This window comes from Balaenoptera ricei, chromosome 7 (assembly GCF_028023285.1).
Source record: "Balaenoptera ricei isolate mBalRic1 chromosome 7, mBalRic1.hap2, whole genome shotgun sequence".
Classification (NCBI taxonomy): Eukaryota; Metazoa; Chordata; class Mammalia; order Artiodactyla; family Balaenopteridae; genus Balaenoptera; species Balaenoptera ricei.
In genome coordinates, this window is record NC_082645.1 from 83,719,621 (window position 1) to 83,739,187 (window position 19,567).

The following is a 19,567-nucleotide window of genomic DNA, read 5'->3' on the forward strand; positions in this document are numbered from 1 at the left end:
ATGTTGACCTTTTCTGACTCTTGTGACTTCAACCAACTAATGCTTAGACTCTGGTTAACCTTCCCCCCAATTCTATGCAGAATTCTCCTCTGCTCCAGCCCCTTCATGAACACACATGTACCCTTAGCTTGAAACTCCCCTAGTTTTGCTGTTCGGGGGAACACTGCTTTGGGAAAGATCCTCCATGTTCTCCTTACTTGCTGCAAGTAATAAATCCTTCCTTCTCCTGATCTTGGCTTGGTTGTATATTTTGGCTTGACACCTACCAGGAGGAGAACCCAGTTTTCGGGTAACAGGTATAATTCCCTGTGCTATACAGTATATCCCTGTTGCTTATCTATTTTAAATGTAGCAGTTTGTATCTGTTAATCCCATACGCCTAATTTGTTCCTCCCTCTTTCCCGCTCCCCTTTGGTAACCACAAGTTTGTCTTCTATATCTAACAGGATATATTTGCATAAGGAAAGAAATGAGAGGAAAATACATTACGTAGAGACCATGCAAGTTATGGCTTAGGTGATAGAAGAGTAGAAAAAATTGAAATTACTTAAGACATTATTGTTGTATATGAGTCAAAAATATTTAAGGAAGAAAGTTTTCACTGGCAGTAGTTCTAAGTTATGTCTTAAGACATGTGGGCCCAAAAAGAAAGATGATAACATTAGTTTTTCTGGGTATGAGCATAAGGTGTAAGCAATGTATCTTTATAGCGTCATTATTTATTTCTGTCCCTTTTATTGGCTTGTTAATACTCAGGGCTGATTTTGTATACAGTGAACTACAGTATTGACATTTTCTGAAATATCCTGATTTAGGACAGGCCAAGCCATCATGCTTTTACAATTGGCTTCAACTTCTTTGGGATTTTGGTTCTGTGAAAGGATTAAATCCTGTATAATAGCTCTAATTTATTAGCCTAGTATGCACAGGCCCTGCATTATCTTGCTTAATCATTAAGATAATCCAGTGAAGTTGATATTATTGTATCATTTTCCAGATGAGGAAACTGAGACTTAAAGAGGTTCCCAAAATCATATGGCTGGTGAATGGTGAAGGTATAATTCAAATGAGATCTGCTTAGCTCAAAGCCTGGACCATTCTTCTAGTTTCAGAAACTAAAAACTTTTAGGCAATATCCCCCACCTGGACCAAGATGAACCGCACGTAATATTTTTATTTACATTTAAAGATGACCTGGCTCATGAAAGAATGCTGGTTGTGGTCCATGAACTCACAGAAATTATGAACCATCTTTGAGGAAGCAATCAGTCCATCTGAAGAGTGTATTAAAGGGAAAAATAAGACAAAGAAAGACATGGAGCTGCAGCAAGGGGACAAAATGGATGAAGAGGAAAAAGAGAAGAAAACCACGTCTCAAACCCCAAATTCCGCAGGACAGGACTATGGTGCAAAGAAGGGTTTACCAGAAGTTGCCCTTGGTGTTCCTTTTTACCTGATATCACCTGCACGAAAAAGTTGGTGGTGGAAAGTATGGTGGTACCTGCCCTACAGCCCTGCATCCCTGAGGGGTCCCCTGGCAGGAAGAAACCCAGAGAACTCTTGCAGTTTACCAGAAAAATGTTCCATAGTTCACAGTATCAGGGTCAGTTCTTCTGGATGCTGTCTCTTAAGAATTCACAACCTTCTAGATTAGAAAAGAGTCTGGAAAAATATGTATTAGCCTTTTATCATTGGTTATTTTATAGTTATTATATATAGTGGCATTAAATGATGAGAAATGTTTACTTTCCATGTGAAAAAAAAAAAAAAAAGAAGATGACCTGGCTGAAGGTGACTACTATCCTGTGTGTACTGAAGCAGCTAAGACGAGCATGTGACTGTCATAGGGACAGCATATTTGGACAAGAATAAAAAGGCCCTGCCTTGTGTGGAGGTTTGTGCCAGACACTGGTGGGTGGGGCTGGGTGACGAGGCTGCTGGCTGCAGGGCCTTGGAGGGTCCTGGTAGCCCCTTTGCTAATTTTTTTTTCCTTTTTTGGCTGTGCCCCACACGGCTTGTGGGACCCTAGTTCCCTGACCAGGGTTTGAACCTGGGCCACCGCAGTGAAAGTGCTGAGTCCTAACCACTGGACTGCCAGGGAATTCCTGCCCCTTTGCTAATTTAATTGCACATAAGATAAGCCTTCACAAGGAGGGCCTGAAAGGTCCACTCTGCCTCCACAGTGTCTTGGTGGATAGCAGGGGTACTGAAGAAGCTGGGGATGGTGGCGAGGCAGTGGTGCTACCTCTGCTCCAAGGATAACATACAGCCACTCCTCACGCCAGTGAGCCTCCTAATCACTTGGTCCAGCCTGTGACCTGACGCAGTTTGACACGCAGGACAAGGTGGCCGAGCCAAGCATGGCTCCAGGCTCCTCCACCCTTCCCCATCACAGTATACCTGAGACCTCTTCCTTCCCACCTTTGGTCTCAGTCTTGTTCTCATTCCCAAACCAAGCAGGAGATGCTCAAGGAGTGCCAGCCTGTGTTCTGTGGCTCAGCATCCAGCCTGTTTGTCTTGCCGTCTAATCTAGTGCCTAGTGAGTCATTCACAGCACTTTAGGAAATATTTAGACTCATGGGAACAGAAGCCCTGAGTGAATAGGAGGGAGGAATGAAAAATACATTTTTCACTGGGGAAAAAGGAACACGAAAGGTTCAGAACTCAGAGCACTTTTAGGAAGGGTTAACTATAATGGGCCAATGAAACCCTAAATGTACACCTAGGAGAACCACCGAAAAGAGGTGAGGAGGCCAAATACACAAGTTATTCTGAGGGAGGGTGGGGAGTGGGATAGACCAATGGCTTGGCAGATGGAAGATGAGGGGTGGCAGCGAAGTGGAATTTCTTTCTCTCTCTCCTGCAAAGATCCTCAAATGTTGATGAGCTTCTGAAGCTTGTGAAAATGGAGATTCGTGGACCCTACCCTCAAAGCTTCTGACTGTCCCATTGGGGTGAGCCTCTGGCACGTGTATGTTCCTAGGCACTCCAGAGTATTCATAGTGCTTGGTCTGAAGACCAGATCTTGAGAATTTCTGCTGTACTGTGGTCTGACAGGTATGTCACAGATTTTTAAAAGTTGGGTAATAATTCAGAGAGTTGTCACTCACAGTTTGAGAACAGTGACCAATAAATCTCTGAGAAGACAAGCAGATTAATTGCTTTGCTTACTTCTAACCCCTCCTTTTAAAGCTTGAGTGTCTTTACTCTGTATCCACTTTTATCCCTCTCTCCACCTGAAGGAGGTGTGGCTTTATTATAGAGCCATGTCAATCAAATGTTTTTAAAGTCTGTGGGGAGGTAGGGTTACTGGCCAGGGGTAAAGTTGCTAAACTAAAGGGTGGATGAGACTGAGGAGAGGGGAGCTGCTTCCCTTAGCTATACGTGACCATCAATGTTAAACCGTGGTCGACTCTGCTTAAAGGGAAGGTCCTTTATTGTCCCCTACTCTACTGTCCTCTGCAGGTAGTACCAGCCAGGAAGGGCAGCCTTGTCAGTCAGTCATTTTCTGGATGCCAAACAGGGCAGAGGGAACGTTTCTGAGTCCAAGGCATAGCAAAGCACTTTATACAGAGGGCTTCATTGGTCTCTCTCTCTCTTTCCAGACAAACAAACAAAAAATAACAACTCAATCTTTTCCTTTCCCAGGAAAAGGAGAAAAGAAAAAGCCGGTACTTGTGAAGTGTTGGCATTTTGGTTCTAATGTAGGTATTTATTTTAGTGGAAATAGCTGACAAGTCCATGCTTCAGGGGAAAGCTCACCCCCCACACTGGAGGGGAGGAATGGAAGCAGAAGCACTGACGCCCCTCCATCCCGCGCTCGGGCCCTCACTGCATCCCTAACCCCAGCTGCGTGCTGGCCTGAAGGCAGTTTCACACAGGCAGTGCAGAAGAGCAGGACAAAGGGTCCTACAGAGGGGCTGTATTTTCTGTTTGCAGATTCATATGGGCTCAATCTTCACTCTAGGGAAGAATCGGAATCTCAAGTTGGAAAAAAGAAGGTATAGTAGTACAGCCTGTGAGGAGGGAGGCAGCCTTCTGAGTGCTGGAAGCAGCACGGAGTTGGGAGTTGGTCTACCTTGCCCCTGCTCTGGCTCTGTCATCATGAGCTCATATGCCTTTGGGAAGGAGATGCAATTAATAGCTTGTACATACACAGTCAGCCCTCTGTATCTGCAGTTCAGATTCAGCCAACTGTTGATGGAAAATATTTGAAAAAACAGTTCCAGAAAGTTCCAAAAAGCAAAACTTGAATTTTCCAGCAACTTTGTACATAGCATTTACATTGTGTAGGTATTATAAGTAATCTAGAGATGATTGAAAGTATACGGGAGGATGTGTGCAGGTTATATGCAAATACTATGCCACTTTATATAAGGGACTTGAGCATCCCGGATTTTGGTATCCATGGGGGTCCTGGAACAAATCCCTCATGAATACTGAGGGATGTATATAACTCGAGGGGGTTAGATTTGCTGATCTCCAAGGCACATGGAATCAGATTAGAAGTTCAGTGAAATGCTTTTTGTAGGCATTAAATAAGCATTGTTAGGTTGAATTATCTAACAGATGAACTCTATTTTACGATGAGATGAGAGTGTGTCAGGATACTTTTGGCCTTACCTGTCATGTCTCAGTATAGGTGTAGGCAATACGCTTGTCAGGAGCCATCCAAACTCAGCCAGAGTGTGCAGCAGAGGGCCATAATCCGTTTTGATTTCACAGCCCTGTGTGAATAAGCACAGAGTTCATAGTCTAATGACAAAGACAACCAGCTACACAAGTGATGACAATGAGGGCGAGAAGTGTTAGGATAAGGGGAGTTCACGCTCCATTAAGTGCAATTTCACCGGCTGCAGTCTTCCTGGGCTTCTTTTCTGCTCCCTCTGCCTTCCAACCATTCAACCAAGTTAGAAACACTGGGGATCAGAGTGGAGAGAGGTTTCCATGGGGTTCTCTAAGGTTGGGGCCTACCTTCCCTCAGTCTTGTTTGGGCATCAAACTTTAATATATGGGGGACTCTGGGAATCTGCATTTTAAAAAGCTCCCTGGGTGATTTGGATCCAAGTAGAGTCCATACACTTTCAGAAACACTGGTCTAGGGGCTGGGAGTGAGGACAGGAATAGAGAGTGAGCACTGGGGAGTGAAAGGTGAGAGGAGCAGAGAATCTTCACTGCTTTTTACTCACTTGGAATTGATTCTTACTTGGAGCTTTATCTCTTACCCCAAATCCTTTTTTCCCCCTCAATGGGATTTCCAGTATCTTTTTCTTTCTTTTCTTTTTTTAAATTAATTTATTTTATTTTTGGCTGTACTGGGTCTTTGTTGCTGTGCGTGGGCTTTCTCTGGTTGTGGCGAGCGGGAGCTACTCTTTGCATGGGCTTCTCCTTGCGGTGGCTACTCTTGTTGTGGAGCACAAGCTCTAGGCACGCGGGCTTCGGTAGTTGTGGCTCGCGAGCTCTAGAGCGCAGGCTCAGTAGTTGTGGCGCACGGGCTTAGTTGCTCCGCGGCATGTGGGATCTTCCCGGACAAGGGCTTGAACCCGCACCCTCTGCATTGGCTGGCGGATTCTTAACCACTGCACCACCAGGGAACCCCGGATTTCCAATTTCTTTGAAAATAACCTATGTCTCTCTAACCTTTGCAAGGCCAGAAAGGCAAAAGTGTCCTTGAGAGAGGCTGTCAGTGAGGGCCTCGTGCACATAGCACAATATACCTGAATTCAGTCTGTACACCTCAACGGCAGTCCATTTGGTGACATCTGAATTCAGAGTGCACAACAACGGCAGCAATGTCATCTCTGATTAGGAAGGACAATGCTGTGTGTACGTATTTGGCCTGGTGAGAGAAAGAACACCTTTGGATATTTTTGCCTTTGAAAGTCAACTCACATGGTTAAAAAAGTCAGTCACATTGGTTGCTTGGATATAAAATTGACTGATTCTTTTTGTCAGTTTCAGCTAGTTGTCATGGCATTGTGTAAAGAGAATCTCAGTGCCAGGGGACTTTGTTTAGGACTAGAATGCTAAATCTTTGGGAATCTACTGTTATTTATGTATAGATAATTATTTTTGCTATCTTTTAACAAAGCTGAACATTGAGTAAAGCAAATCACCTTTACACAAATTTGAAAGTTTGTGATGCATTTGTGATGCAATTCTGAACACTGAATAAAAATGTGTTTGAAGAATACTGTATGTGTTAGGCAATGAAAATCTTTAACATGTAAAAATAAACGTAATGGTAAAGCCAAATTTTCAGAAAACTTCAGTTTACCTCAATAACTGTCCATTGTTCTACTACGATGGCATCATTTCCTTTCCTGCTGAATCCTGGAACTCCAGAGCCTTCTTCTTCATAGATAAAGAATCCTTCCAAAGATTTTGGCAAATGGTCCCCTGTGAGGAAAAACATACAATTAAGAAGAGTTGTAAATACTCAGAGTCTCTTAGGATCATCTAAAACCTTAAATAACCCTTGTAGGAAGCTGAAGGAAAAACATATCACTTAATAAACACTTGTTTTAGGGGACTTCCCTGGCGGTCCATAGGCTGGGACTTCGCCTTCCAATGCAGCCAGGGGGTGCAGGTTCGATCCCTGCTCCAGGAGCTGGGATCCCACATGCCTTGAGACCAAAAAATGAAAAAAAACCAGAAGCAATATTGTAACAAATTCAATAAAGACTTTGAAAATTGTCCATATCAAAAAAAAAAAAATCTTAAAAAAAAACCCCACTTGTTTTAGGTGAATCTATGACATCTCCCTTTGAAGGTAATTTTTTTTTCAAAGATCAAGACAGTTTTTTTAAAAAAATATTTATTTACTTATTTTATTTTTAGCTGCATCGGGTCTTAGATGCGGGCTCTCTAGTTGTGGCCTGAGTGCTCAGTAGTTGTGGCAGGTGGGCTTAGTTGCCCCGTGGCGTGTGGGATCTTAGTTCTCCGACCAGGGATCAAATCTGCGTCCCCCTGCATTGGAAGGCAGATTCTTAACCACTGGACCACCAGGGAAGTCCCTCAAAGGTCAAGATAGTTTTATACTTAACTGAATTAAAATCAAACTGTAAACATGAAGACTACAATAACAAAAACAAGATAAAATAATATCATACAGTGAGAAGCAAGTGGATTTCCTAAGCTTAAAAAGCATCTGGAAATGACCTTCAACTTGAAATCAAATTTTGGTTTCTGATCTATATGTTGTACGCATGTTAATTATACTATTAAGAGAAACAACATCAAAAATATTAATCCTTGGAACTACAGGTGTGATATTAAAACCAAGGTGACGTAAGATTATTTAAAAAAATATAAACACAGAACAATTCTTTGCTTCAATGATGCTTAAAAAAAAAAAAAAAAAAAGAATGGTAACAGGAAGATCCTAAACAGAAGTCATTGTCAAAAGAATTCCTGCTGGGAAGGAAGTTTTAAGGGAGGGCCTCTCTGACATTTTTTTGAATAGTTGACAAAAACCAGCTGGCCAAAACTAAACTGATTTTATGGAAGTTCTTTTGTCTCCTATTTTGCAATAGGAGACAATTTCCCATGGTCATGTGCTGGTTAAGCATTCTGGTTTCATACAGCATAAGGTCACATCAAAGTTTCCCTTGTTGACAGTTATCTAAATAATAACCTACAAAGTTTTCAAAAGATCTATTAAGCTTAAAGATAAAAAAGACAAAAGTAATTTAAACGTAATTTTTAGTTTTCATTTTTATTAATGGGCTATAGGCTTTAAGAGAAAATCACTCTTATTAGTATTTTTACATCAGTTACAGTTAGGGCAGAATATCATGAAGAATTTACATTATTCAGAGCGGTCCCCAACAACCCAGTAAAGTTTAATTGACTTGTTGGAATTGTTTTTCTAATTACAGTATATGTTCCACGTCCTTTAATGTACTTGTCTACTGTCATACCAAAGTGACCAGTGGAACTAAATCTGTTTTTGATTGTAAGTTTAGAGCATCACAAGACCATCTTTAAAATTGTATATTTGAGGCTTCCTTGGTGGTGCAGTGGTTAAGAATCTGCCTGCCAGTGCAGGGGACACAGGTTTGTTGCCTGGTCCAGGAAGATCCCACATGTCGCGGAGCAACTTAGCCCGTGTGCCACAACTACTGAGCCCGCCTGCCACAACTACTGAAGCCCGTGCACTCTAGGGCCCACGTGCCGCAACTACTGAGCCCGCGTGCTGCAACTACTGAAGCCCGCAAGCCTAGAGCCCGTGCTCCGCAACAAGAGAAGCCACTGCAATGAGAAGCCCACGCATCGCAAGGAAGAGTAGCCCCTGCTCTTCTGCAAGTAAAAGAAAGCCTGTGCGCAGCAATGATGACCTAACGCAGCCAAAAATAAATAAATAAATAAATTTAAAAAAATGTATATTTGCCTCAAGTCCTTTTTTAGAATGGCAGTATGAACTTTAAAAATAATTATATACTGTGATAATTATGTAGTTAATTGTAATCTGCTTCTTATTCACTTTAGGATTATATAATTGGAGAACTATGGGTTTTGTGGCTTTGTGTTTTTCTTGTTCTCGGTATTGAGAGTTCCTAGTACTTCTAAACTTCTTTTGGTTTAAAAGAATAAAAGTATGGTAGACTCATACACTGCAATACTACCAAGAATAAAAAAGAAAGACTCACTGGTATGCAACAACACAGATGAATTTCAGAGATATTATGTTGAACAAAAGAAGTGAGACGAGAAAGAATACATACTGTATATTTCAACTTACATGAAGTTCAAAAACAGGCAAAATTAATCTATGGTGCTGGAAGTCAGAATAATGCTTATCTCTGCGTGGGAGGGTATTGATTGGGAAGGGCCATGAGGAGGCCTTCTGGGATTTTGGAAATGTCTGTATCTTTTTTGATTTTTTTTCTCATTTTTTCCAGTTTTTTTGAGATATAATTGACATACAAAGAAATGTTCTGTATCTTGAACATTTGTGTTCTATTCTGCGGTACGCATAAGATTAATGCACCTTACTATATGTATCTTATACTTCAGTTAAAAACAAAAGACCTGCCTTCTCACTTTAGAGTTCCCCAGGTTCCCTGGCTAGCTTTCTTAGGGACCATGCCAGTCCTTAGAGCCACAGAAGAATGATACTTCCACAGGAGAGAGTATTTCTCTCTTGAGAAATTCTCCCTAACAGAAGTGGCAGCTAGGGAGGTTGGCAGGGAAGGCCTTGGGGTGGGGAGGGGTGACCATTTGGGTGTTTGGTGTGTTAAATCTTCCAGGTATTGGGGTGAGGTGATAATTCTGAACAATTACTTAATAACTGTCCAGAACTGTCATCTCTTTATTTATTTATTTATTTTTAAAGATTTATTTATTTATATTTGGCTGCGTTGGATCTCTGTTACTGCGCTGGCTTTCTCTAGTTGCAGCGAGTGGAGGCTTCTCATTGCGGTGGCTTATCTTGTTGCGGAGCACGGGCTCTAGGCACGTGGGCTTCAGTAGTTGTGGAATGCAGGCTCAGTAGTTGTGGCACATGGGCTTAGTTGCTCCGTGGCATGTGGGATCTTCCTGGACCAGGGCTCAAACCCATGTCCCCTGCACTGGCAGGCGGATTCTTAACCACTGCGCCACCAGTGAAGTCCCGTGAACTGAGTTATCCCTTAACATCACTTATCTCAGAGCTTCCCACCTTGTGTGCCTTGGCCCACTGGTGTGCTTAGAAGGGGTACAGGTGTGCTAAGGCACAGGGCGCCCCCTCCTGCCCAGAGCAGCCTTTCCGCTTATACCCATGTGCCCTACAATTTTACCATTTTCTATGTGTGCATAATATGAAAAAGTTACAAAGCATTGGTCTGACCCACTGCTTCTCAATTTTTTTTTTTTTTTGGCCAAATACCATCAATAGCAAAGGAAAGTACACTTGTATCACTGGAGGATGGTCTCCAGGTACAGTTTGAAGTGACTTGTGGCAAAGCATACGTCTTCTTTAAAGTCTAATGTTATATCTTAAAAACCCATGCAAATTTTGCATTCTATTCAAATATGTTCATATGACGTGAAAAAGCAATGTTTTCTCTTCTGCTTTCCCCTACCCCCAATCTTAAAGGAATATTGACACTCTAGGAAGAGGTTTATCCTGTGAAGTTGTGTACTCCCTGGCACAAAGCTGCATACCCCTAGGGTACTTTGACCCTGGTTTGCGAAGCACAAGCTTAAAGAATTTCCAGGGAATGGTTTACTTGTCTGGAAATGTGATCTTACACATTCATTTCAGCTAGATGTGACATTGACATTTCTGTAAATGTGAGGAAATGTAACATTCCATTTTAGTATTTGGAGCCAAGTGTCATTTTTGGCATTAAACTGCCCAGAGGGTGGGCCTGGGACCACGTCTGAGAAGTGGAGGGCAGGCACATATGGGAACTTCCGTTCTGTATCTCTTTTACGAGCATTCTGTCTCCAGAATGCATCTCAGCCTGTTTACTGCTGCCCATCCACCATCATCTCTCTGGATCACTGCAACAGCCTCTTAGCAGCCTCCCCACTTCCATGCTTGCCCTCCATGATCCGTTTCCAAAAGTAAGTTATTTTTTAAATGTAGGTCAGGTCATAACTCCCTCCTTAAATCTTCAGCGAATGACTTGGAATAAAAATCCTGGCAGGATGGCAAGTTGGTTAAGGGTACACACTCCACCTACCTCCTACCCCTTCTAGCTGCTTGAACATGAGCACATTATTTAAAATCTCTGTGCCTCAGTTTCTTCATCTGTAGAAGGGGAACAATCATACCTACCCCATAGGGTTGCTGCGGGGATTAAATGAGTGAATAAATGTGAAGTGCTTAGAACAATGCTGGCATAGAGTAAGTACAAATACGTGTTAGTGCCTGTTGCATCATTTATATTGTTAAGATCTAGGCAGCGTGGCTACTGCTCACCTCTCCTACTTTGTTGGGAGCCCTTCTCTCTTGTACACCCGGCACCAGCGACACAGACCCTTTCCCAGGTCCTCTCTCCCATCCTAGGTTTTTGTACATTTGGGGGCGTTTCCTCTGGCTCCTGAACACCAGCCCTCTCCAGGCTTCCAGTCTCAGTGTGATTGTTACCCTGTCAGAAGGGACCTCATGACCACCCATCTAAGCTGGTTCTTCCCTGTTACTCTCATTACAATATCCTGCTGGGTAACATCACACACTATTCTCAATTTTGAAATTAGGTATATATGTCTTGATGCCCATTACAGCCTGATGCCACGTGGCTTTTTTTTTTTGGCCTTGCCCTGCGCTGCCTGCAGGATCTTAGTTCCCCAACCAGGGACCAAACCCATACACTCTGCAGAGGAAGCGTGGAGTCTTAACCACTGGACTGCCAGGGAAGTCCCGTGGCTAGCTTTTTGAGAGGAGGGAAGATGTCCATTTTGCTCATCAGTGTAAACCCCTCATGCCTGGCCTAGGACCTGGCATATACATATATGTGAAATGAACACATACATGTTCCAGTTCCAACTGCTCATTCTGATACATCTCCCCCGCCAACTCCACACAAGCATTTTTATAGGAGTGAAGAGATTGAAATGAATATCAATTGAAGTCTGAAAAGAATTCACAAAAAATGAAAATGTAGCCTTCAGATGTGGGTATACTAAAGGTGGGAAGAGGCTGTGCTCTGAGGGTGACGGGGGCATTGGTAGGCTAGTGAAGTGTGAGAACCTCAAGGGTTGTGTGTGTATGTGTGTTTTGTATCACCGGGCAAAGTTGCTTATCTCATCCCTGTCAGCTGCCCCCCTGGATCTCTATATGTTCTGGTAGAATAAAGTGTTTTGTCTTTGTTGGCTCAATTGGGTAAGCCTCTTGTAGCCTCCCCTGGGTTCATTTGGAGCTTTTTGTAAGTGTGCAGAGAATCCAGCTGCAGACCAGTTTGGTGAAGGCCGGGCAGTGCTGGAGAAGGTCAGGAACAGGAGGCCACTACAGTGAGAACTCTCAGGCCATACGAACAGCAAGAGGGTCCCTGGGTGCCTCTGCCTATGGGACTTTTCAAAGCAGAAAAGGCTTTGGAAGTGGGTGGGAAAGGGCACTGAAGAGGAATTTCACAAACCTCACAACTTTTCCACCATGACTTTCCTGAAGGAGAAAACTTTTTAAAGTTTTTTTCCCCCTCTGTCTCTGGAGAATTTTATAAAGTGAGATTTATAGAATGAGATTTGTGGAGTAATATATTTAAATTTCTGAGCAATGTTTGGTTTTGTACTTCTATTCCTCATGGTGGGCTGACTTCTGACAATATTTTGGAAGAGGATGGAAGCAAGACAAAACAAAATATGCATTGTCCCCCATGTGCTTTAGATGTCAGGCATCAGATATCCCAGAACAAAGCGACCAATTCAGCCCTGCTTCCTCTGACTTGCTTCTCACAGTGACACAGGCATTGGTCACAATTTCCCCTCCACAGCTTCCCTGTATACTCCCAGGAAAGTCCCGAGTGACACACCCAATTGCCAGACCTTACAGACCGTGGCTCGAGGCTTGTTGGGGCTTGGCAAGGCCTGCAATGCAAAACGTCTAATGAGACATTCCAGAGCTGCTGAGAGGGAAAGACTTTCCCCCGGGCTCTCTAAATAGCTTCTGAGGCTTTAAGAACAAAAGCCCTACAGAGCCTCTGGCTGGCAACTGCTGTGGCTAATTTTATTTTCATCATCAGGCAAAGCCCAAGGCAGGGATGCCTGAAAGACACTGTGGAAGGAGGATTTTTTTGTCTTTCCTTCAGCAGTTAGTCACAATCCAAAATTTGGAATGGATTTTTTTTTTTCTGCCGTGCCTCGAAGCTTGTGAGATCCTAATTCCCTTACCAGGGATTGAACCTGGGCCCACGGCAGTGAAAGCGCGGAGTCCTAAGCACTGGACCGCCAGGAGATCACCGCCCCCTCCCCCACCTTTCTTTTGAACGGCTCTAACTCAGACTCTTTGGAGCGAAGAGAAAGAGATGGGGCGGGAGGGAATATATGAAGCATAAACTGACCTTCAAATAGATGATTCATACTAAAAGTACTGTAGGGGCTTCCCTGGTGGCGCAGTGGTTAAGAATCCGCCTGCCAGTGCAGGGGACACAGGTTCGAACCCTGGTCTGGGAAGATCCCACATGCCTTGTAGCAACTAAGCCCGAGAGCCACAACTACTCTGTGCTGCAACTATTGAAGCCCGCATGCCTAGAGCCCATGCTCAGCAACAAGAGAAGCCGCTGCAATAAGAAGTCCGAGCACTGCAACAAAGAGTAGCCCCCGCTCGCTGCAACTAGAGAAAGCCTGCGTGCAGCAATGAAGACCCAACATAGCCAAAAATAAATAAAAGTTAATTAAAAAGAAATGGAAAACCTGCTAAAAAAAAACCCAGAAAAAGTACTGTAAGTGCATCTAGCAAGTGGCAGGAGAAAAGACCAACCCCAGAAAATGAACTCTGACAGTGGGCAAGGCGCGTGGGAGTTACTTTGTATGTACTATATCTTTTTTTTTTTTTTGTACGTACTATATCTTATTAAATTCTCACAACAGTTAGTAGGAGTGTTTTTATCCCCCTTTTAGGAAACTGAGGCTCAATGAGCTCAACTAACTTCCCCAGGTCACACAGCTCTAAGTAGAGGACACAGGATTTAAACCCTTGTCTGTCTGATTCTAAAGTCCATGTGCTTCATATCAGGTCTGGCTGTTTCCATAAAAGATCAACTTGGAAGAAGTTTCCAGTAACCAAAAATACAAATAAATATTTATTGAGCACTTGCTAAGTGCCAAGCACTATGCAAGGTGATATATTTTGGGGTGCTCCAATGAGCTAGATCCTTACTCTTGGTTGCTACTTAAAGAGACCTATTGGAACATGACTCGATAATTTAAAATAATCATCCAAAGTCTTTAGTTGTATTAGTTAAGGTATCACTAGGCTGATTTAATAATAATAGGGTTTATTGAGATCTCATTTTATTTGCTTGTTCATTCCTTCCTCTAACCCCGAGTCATGGTCCCTAACTATTCTGATTTTCATAACCCCCATCCTTCCTAATGCATTTTTCCAGTCTCCTTACTATCTTTGTTCTTTTTTTTTTTAGCACTAATCTCTTTTATTTTTTAAAAATAAATTTATTTATTTTTGGCTGCGTTGGGTCTTCGTTGCTGTGCGCAGGCTTTCTCTAGTTGCGGGGAGCAGGGACTATTCTTCATTGAGGTGTGCGGGCTTCTCATTGCGGTGGCTTCTCTTGTTGCGGAGCACAGGCTCTAGGTGCGCGGGCTTCAGTAGTTGTGGCTCACGGGCTCTAGAGCGCAGGCTCAGTAGTTGTGGTGCACAGGTTTAGTTGCTCTGCAGCATGTGGGATCCTCCCAGACCAGGGATCGAAACTGTGTCCCGTGCATTAGCAGGTGGATTCTTAACCACTGCACCACCAGGGAAGTCCCAGCACTAATCTCTTTTATTTATTTATTTTTTAAAATAAATAAATTTATTTATTTATTTATTTTGGGCTGCATTGGGTCTTTGTTACTGCACATGGGCTTTCTCTAGTTGTGGCGAGCAGGGGCTACTCTTTGTTGTGGTGTGTGGGCTTGTCATTGCGGTGGCTTCTCTTGTTGCGGAGCATGGGCTCTAGTCGTGTGGGCTTCAGTAGTTGTGGCACGTGGGCTCAGTAGTTGTGGCTCATGGGCTCTAGAGCACAGGCTCAGTAGCTGTGGCGCACAGGCTTAGTTGCTCCGCGGCATGTGGGATCTTCCCGGACCAGGGCTCGAACCTGTGTCCCCTGCATTGGCAGGTGGATTCTTAACCACTGCGCCACCAGGGAAGTCCCAGCACTAATCTCTTTTAAAAAACACTTTCTTTAGAAATAATTTTTGGAAAGATTTATTTGTTTTTATGATAGACATGAATGATTACATATCCCATTATAACTAAAAGAAGAAGGTTAGATAAAGATGAAGGATAAGGGGAAGGCATAAATAAATATAGGTCAATATAATTTTCTGAACCAAAGTTTATTTTTCTATACGAATTTTCGAATGTCAGGTTTAGACTGGAGGACATGGTAGGTAGTCTCCAAAATTGGGCTAATGTAATAAATTTGGATAGTAATTGTCAAATGTCATCATAAACCTCCTGATTGGGCTGCTGTAGTACATCTTATTTGGAAAATCCTACTAATTGATCACACAGTGGTTTGTCCATTTCTGATAGTCACAACCCAACAGCAAACATCACATTATAATAGTACCACACAGGATGTTTAAGCTTCTAAATTAAAGCTACAGAGTTGTGTAATAATTAGAATCTATTTTCTTAGGAATAATATCTGTCCTTTTAACTTGCTGTATAAGAAATAAATAAGTAAATAAAATAAAATTCAAAAAAAAAATATCTGTTCTTTTAGCCATTGAACTTGAGAGGCAAAAACATTTCCACCAACTCTGACACAAGGTCAAATTCTTTAGATATCAACATATCATAATATAAAACTTACCTTTAGATGTTTCCCAGCATACAAAAGAATCGATTAAAGACAAGCCTTGTTTATAATAAAATGTAGTTAACTCCAGCCAATCGGCATCAAGTGTACTAACGACAGAGCCTTTTCTTGTTACTTTCATTGACAGGATGCCTTCCTGATAGGTCCAGCAGGTTGATTCATCCTCAAAATCATTGAAGACTGTATACAACTTGTTATCTGAGGATAGGTGTTCAGAAGCAAGAAAAAAGGGGAAAACTATAATTTTATTGAAAAGATTCCTAAAATCTTTTTTAAAAAATTAATCATGAGCTATTTCAAGCACACAAACAAGCATAGAGAATAATAAAATTATCCACCACTCAGCTTTATCAAATGTTAACACTGGGCCAGGTTTGCTTCAGATTTTTTTCAAGGAAATGAGAAATGGATGTACTTGAGGCTCAAGATGTATCTCCCCTAATCCTATTCTCCAGAAATAGCTACTGTAATGAATTTGGTGTTTATTATTCTCATGCAAGTTCTTTTATTCTTTTAATACACATTTCTTTACACATAAATGATGTTTTGCAGTTTAAAAACAATGTTTTTCAGTTTAAAAAGTTTTAAAAAAATGGTATTATACTGTATGTATCAATCTATAAGTTGATTTTCTTGTTCAACATTATGCTTTTGAAGTGTATTTAATACATATAGATCTTATTCATTTAGTTTAACTGCTATATAGCATTCCAGTTTACTTTTCTCCTGTTGATGGCATATACATTATTTCTGAATTTTTGTTATTACAAACATTAGTCATTCCTTGGACGCATATGTGAGAGTGACTCTAGAATGCATACTTAGACATGGAACTGCTGGATCATATACTTTACAAGTTAGCAAATTCTTAACTTGGGGGTCTATGGACCCACATTTATGGTTGTGTTTTAGGAAGTCTAACACCACTTGTGTCACAGAGTGTTAGGGGTATGTGTGTTATGTGTGTTTTTCTGGGTGAGTCTCCATGGATTTCACCAGACTCTTCAAGAGATCTTTTGTTGGTCTCCCCCCAGCCCCCATCGCTATCGCTCTCACTCCCACCCCCCAGCACCAAAAGTTAAGAACCAACCACTGCCATAGAAAAGTTATCAAAAAGTATAGGGTTTTAAAATAAATAGATAGCAGAATCTAAAGACTGATAATTAAATTAAGTAGCATACTGGATTTGAAACTTAAAAGACTTGGAACAGACACCTGATCTAATCAAAGTTAGGATGGGAACCAGCAGGAGTTTAAAGGTAGCTGTGGGTGGAATATAGTGGGTAGCTCTCTGGCGACAACTCCAACAGCTCTTACATTCCTAAATTCACATTCCTAAATTTTGCACACTGCAGGACAAACAGGGTGGTTGTTAGCTAGGGAACTGGTAAAAAAAATGGGAGGGTGTTGGTGGTGGTGAGGTGGTGAGATGATGAGTTGGGAAATGCTCTGGGTCCTTTCTTAAGGAGGCTGTGTTGACCGTGGTCCAATGGGTCTCTGCCATGCACGAATATTGAGCAATCTCACTACAACCCAGAAAGCCGATGCCACCAGTGTGTGTGGCCTTAGCACCGACACTGATCAAAGGATCAGTTAATAGTAGCTAACTTAATAAAGAGTCTATTCTGTGCCAGGCACTGGGCTAAGCACTTTGTAGACATCTCGTGTCTACTTCTCACAACAACACCCTTTCTATTAAAGACACTGAGGCAGTCTGGCTGCAGACTCTTAACTCTAAGGTGTACATAGTCTTTGATTTTCTTTATTAGTGCTTTTTAAAGCGTGCCCATAAACGTATCAGAAAACTTAGAACAGTCTGAAATACATTAAAAAATACTCTCAACTTCTTGGAAGACTTGCTAGCTGCAAAGAAGAATAAAACTATTGTTTAAAGTTATTTAAGAATGCAGGCACGGGCTTCCCTGGTGGCGCATTGGTTAAGAATCTACCTGTCAATATGGGGGACGTGGGGTTTGAGCCCTGGTCCGGGAGGATCCCATGTGCCGCAGAGCAGCTAGGCCCGTGCGCCACAACTACTGAGCCTGTGCTCTAGAGCCCGCAAGCCACAACTACTGAAGCCCGCGTGGCTAGACCCCGTGCTCTGCAACGGGAGAAGCCACTGCAATGAGAGGCCCGCACGCCGCAGCGAGGAGTGGCCCCTTTTCGCCGCAACTGGAGAGGGCTCGCGTGCAGCAACGAAGACCCAATGCAGCCAAAAATAAATTAACAACAACAAAAAAAAAGAATGCAGGCACTATTGTTATATTAATTGTTTCATCATGATGTGCATTTTAATATTCTAACTGGTGATCAAAGAAAGCCAATTAACTTCAAAGGTGAGAAGCACCCATGAAATGGGAAAGGCCAAAACTAAAATTCTCACACACTGTTTATAGGGAGAAACATAAATCAGAACAGCTTTCTTTACAGAATCACTTTTCTGGTATCCATGCACAGCCTCCATTTTACAGAGGAGTTGGTGTATGACTAAATGGGAACCAATTTTCAACACAAAGTTTCGTAATGTGGATGGTGGTGTATGACCATGCTAGGGATAACTGTTTGGAAAACTGCCCTACCTTATTCCAGGTGTAATAATTAAAAAAAATCAAGACAAGTTTATACTAGTTTTTTCATCTTTATACTCATTAGAGATTTAATTTGCCTCATATTTGTTAAAAAACCCTCAAAAACATACTTTTGCTAAATTTAAACTAATATACACCCTATTTCTACCCATCTTGTCTGTTACCTTCTCCCTTTCTTGATTTAGAGAAACTGGGGCTGCCATCTCGCTCCATTTGACACTGTCCGCTTTCATGATGTAGTTCTTCCTCAATTCCACTTTCAGATGATTGCCCACTTAATGTTCCTTCATTCCAAATTTTACAGTTTTCCTCTGAACTGTGTCTCACATGTAGTGCTGATTCTGTATCTCCATCATGGTTGGTTCCATTGCAGAATTTAAGTGGTGGACAGTGCTGTGATATGAATCCAACAAATTTCATTCCTCTTTTAGCACCTCCATTAATCTGAGGTTTAAAAAGACATGGTAGAACAAAACGTAAACTTCATTTGCATTAATTGCTTTATCAATTAACCTTCAGGCTTATTAAGGAAATCCATTAGAAAAGGAGTAAATCGACCAGTAAAGACCCATTCATAAACAAATTAATGACCTCTAATACAGCACCAATCCTAAGACCATGTCACACTATGTTTGTGGTTTCTTCAAACAGAACTGATACACTTTAGAAACTGTGAAAACAAGAATTATATTTTCGGGACTTCCCTGGTGGTCCAGTGGTGAAGACTCTGCACTCCCAATGCAGGTTTGATCCCTGGTTGGGGAACTAAGATCCCACATACTGCAACTAAGCCCGCATGTGCTGCAACTAGAGAAGCCTGCGCTGCAATGAAGAGCCCGCATGCCGCAACCAAGACCCAGCACAGCCAAAATAAATAAATAGACAAACAAACAAATAAGTAAATTAATTACTTAATTTAAAAATTATATTTTCTCCAAGAGGTTACTATTTGGGAAGAACTAATAATTCCATAGCATGATTTTTGCAGCCCTGTTAACAATGGTTTCTCTAGTTGAAGCAAAATTTAAAACTATCCCAAGAAATCCTCAAAAATAACATTACCGACCTCTCCCTATTCCCCAGGGAGGGGGGCAGAGTTCTTGAGGCGCTAGGCTACTGTGTTCCCTCTTTGCCTGGCAAAGAAATAAAGCCATTCTTTCTTTCTCCTCCATTTAAAAAAAAAAAAAAAAAATTACCAAATACATCTTAATAATAAAGAAGAGACATTAATTTAAAAGCAGAAAACATACAGCTTTGCTTGTGTGTAAAGAAAACTGTTAAAAGACTAATTCTTGACAAATGCGTACATATAATGCGTAAGCCCAAATCAGAAGTTTCTGATTTGCTTATATCTTGGTACTATTATCTCCTTTCTGGGCCAAATACACATGATTAGATTCAGTCCTATCAGTTAAAGACTAGGGTTCAGAAGCACATGAAATAATGCCAGTGAAATAATTTGAGACCCTAAGAGTGGTTATTTTCATGCTCAACACTTTTCTCTTTCTCTGC

General features: G+C 41.8%; 1 protein-coding gene across 3 annotated transcripts in view; it reads right to left on the reverse strand.

Moving 5' to 3' along the window:
- Positions 1 to 19,567, reverse strand: part of RFTN2 (raftlin family member 2) — a 65,204-nt gene that overhangs the window by 26,040 nt on the left and 19,597 nt on the right. For all 3 annotated transcript variants that reach the window (XM_059927321.1, XM_059927322.1, XM_059927320.1), the window contains 4 exons: positions 18,220 to 18,499; positions 15,462 to 15,665; positions 6,278 to 6,399; positions 4,624 to 4,727 (listed from right to left, as the gene is read on the reverse strand). In XM_059927321.1, the coding sequence (XP_059783304.1) occupies positions 4,624 to 4,727; positions 6,278 to 6,399; positions 15,462 to 15,665; positions 18,220 to 18,499 (710 nt within the window). The remainder of the gene's footprint in view (positions 1 to 4,623; positions 4,728 to 6,277; positions 6,400 to 15,461; positions 15,666 to 18,219; positions 18,500 to 19,567) is intronic.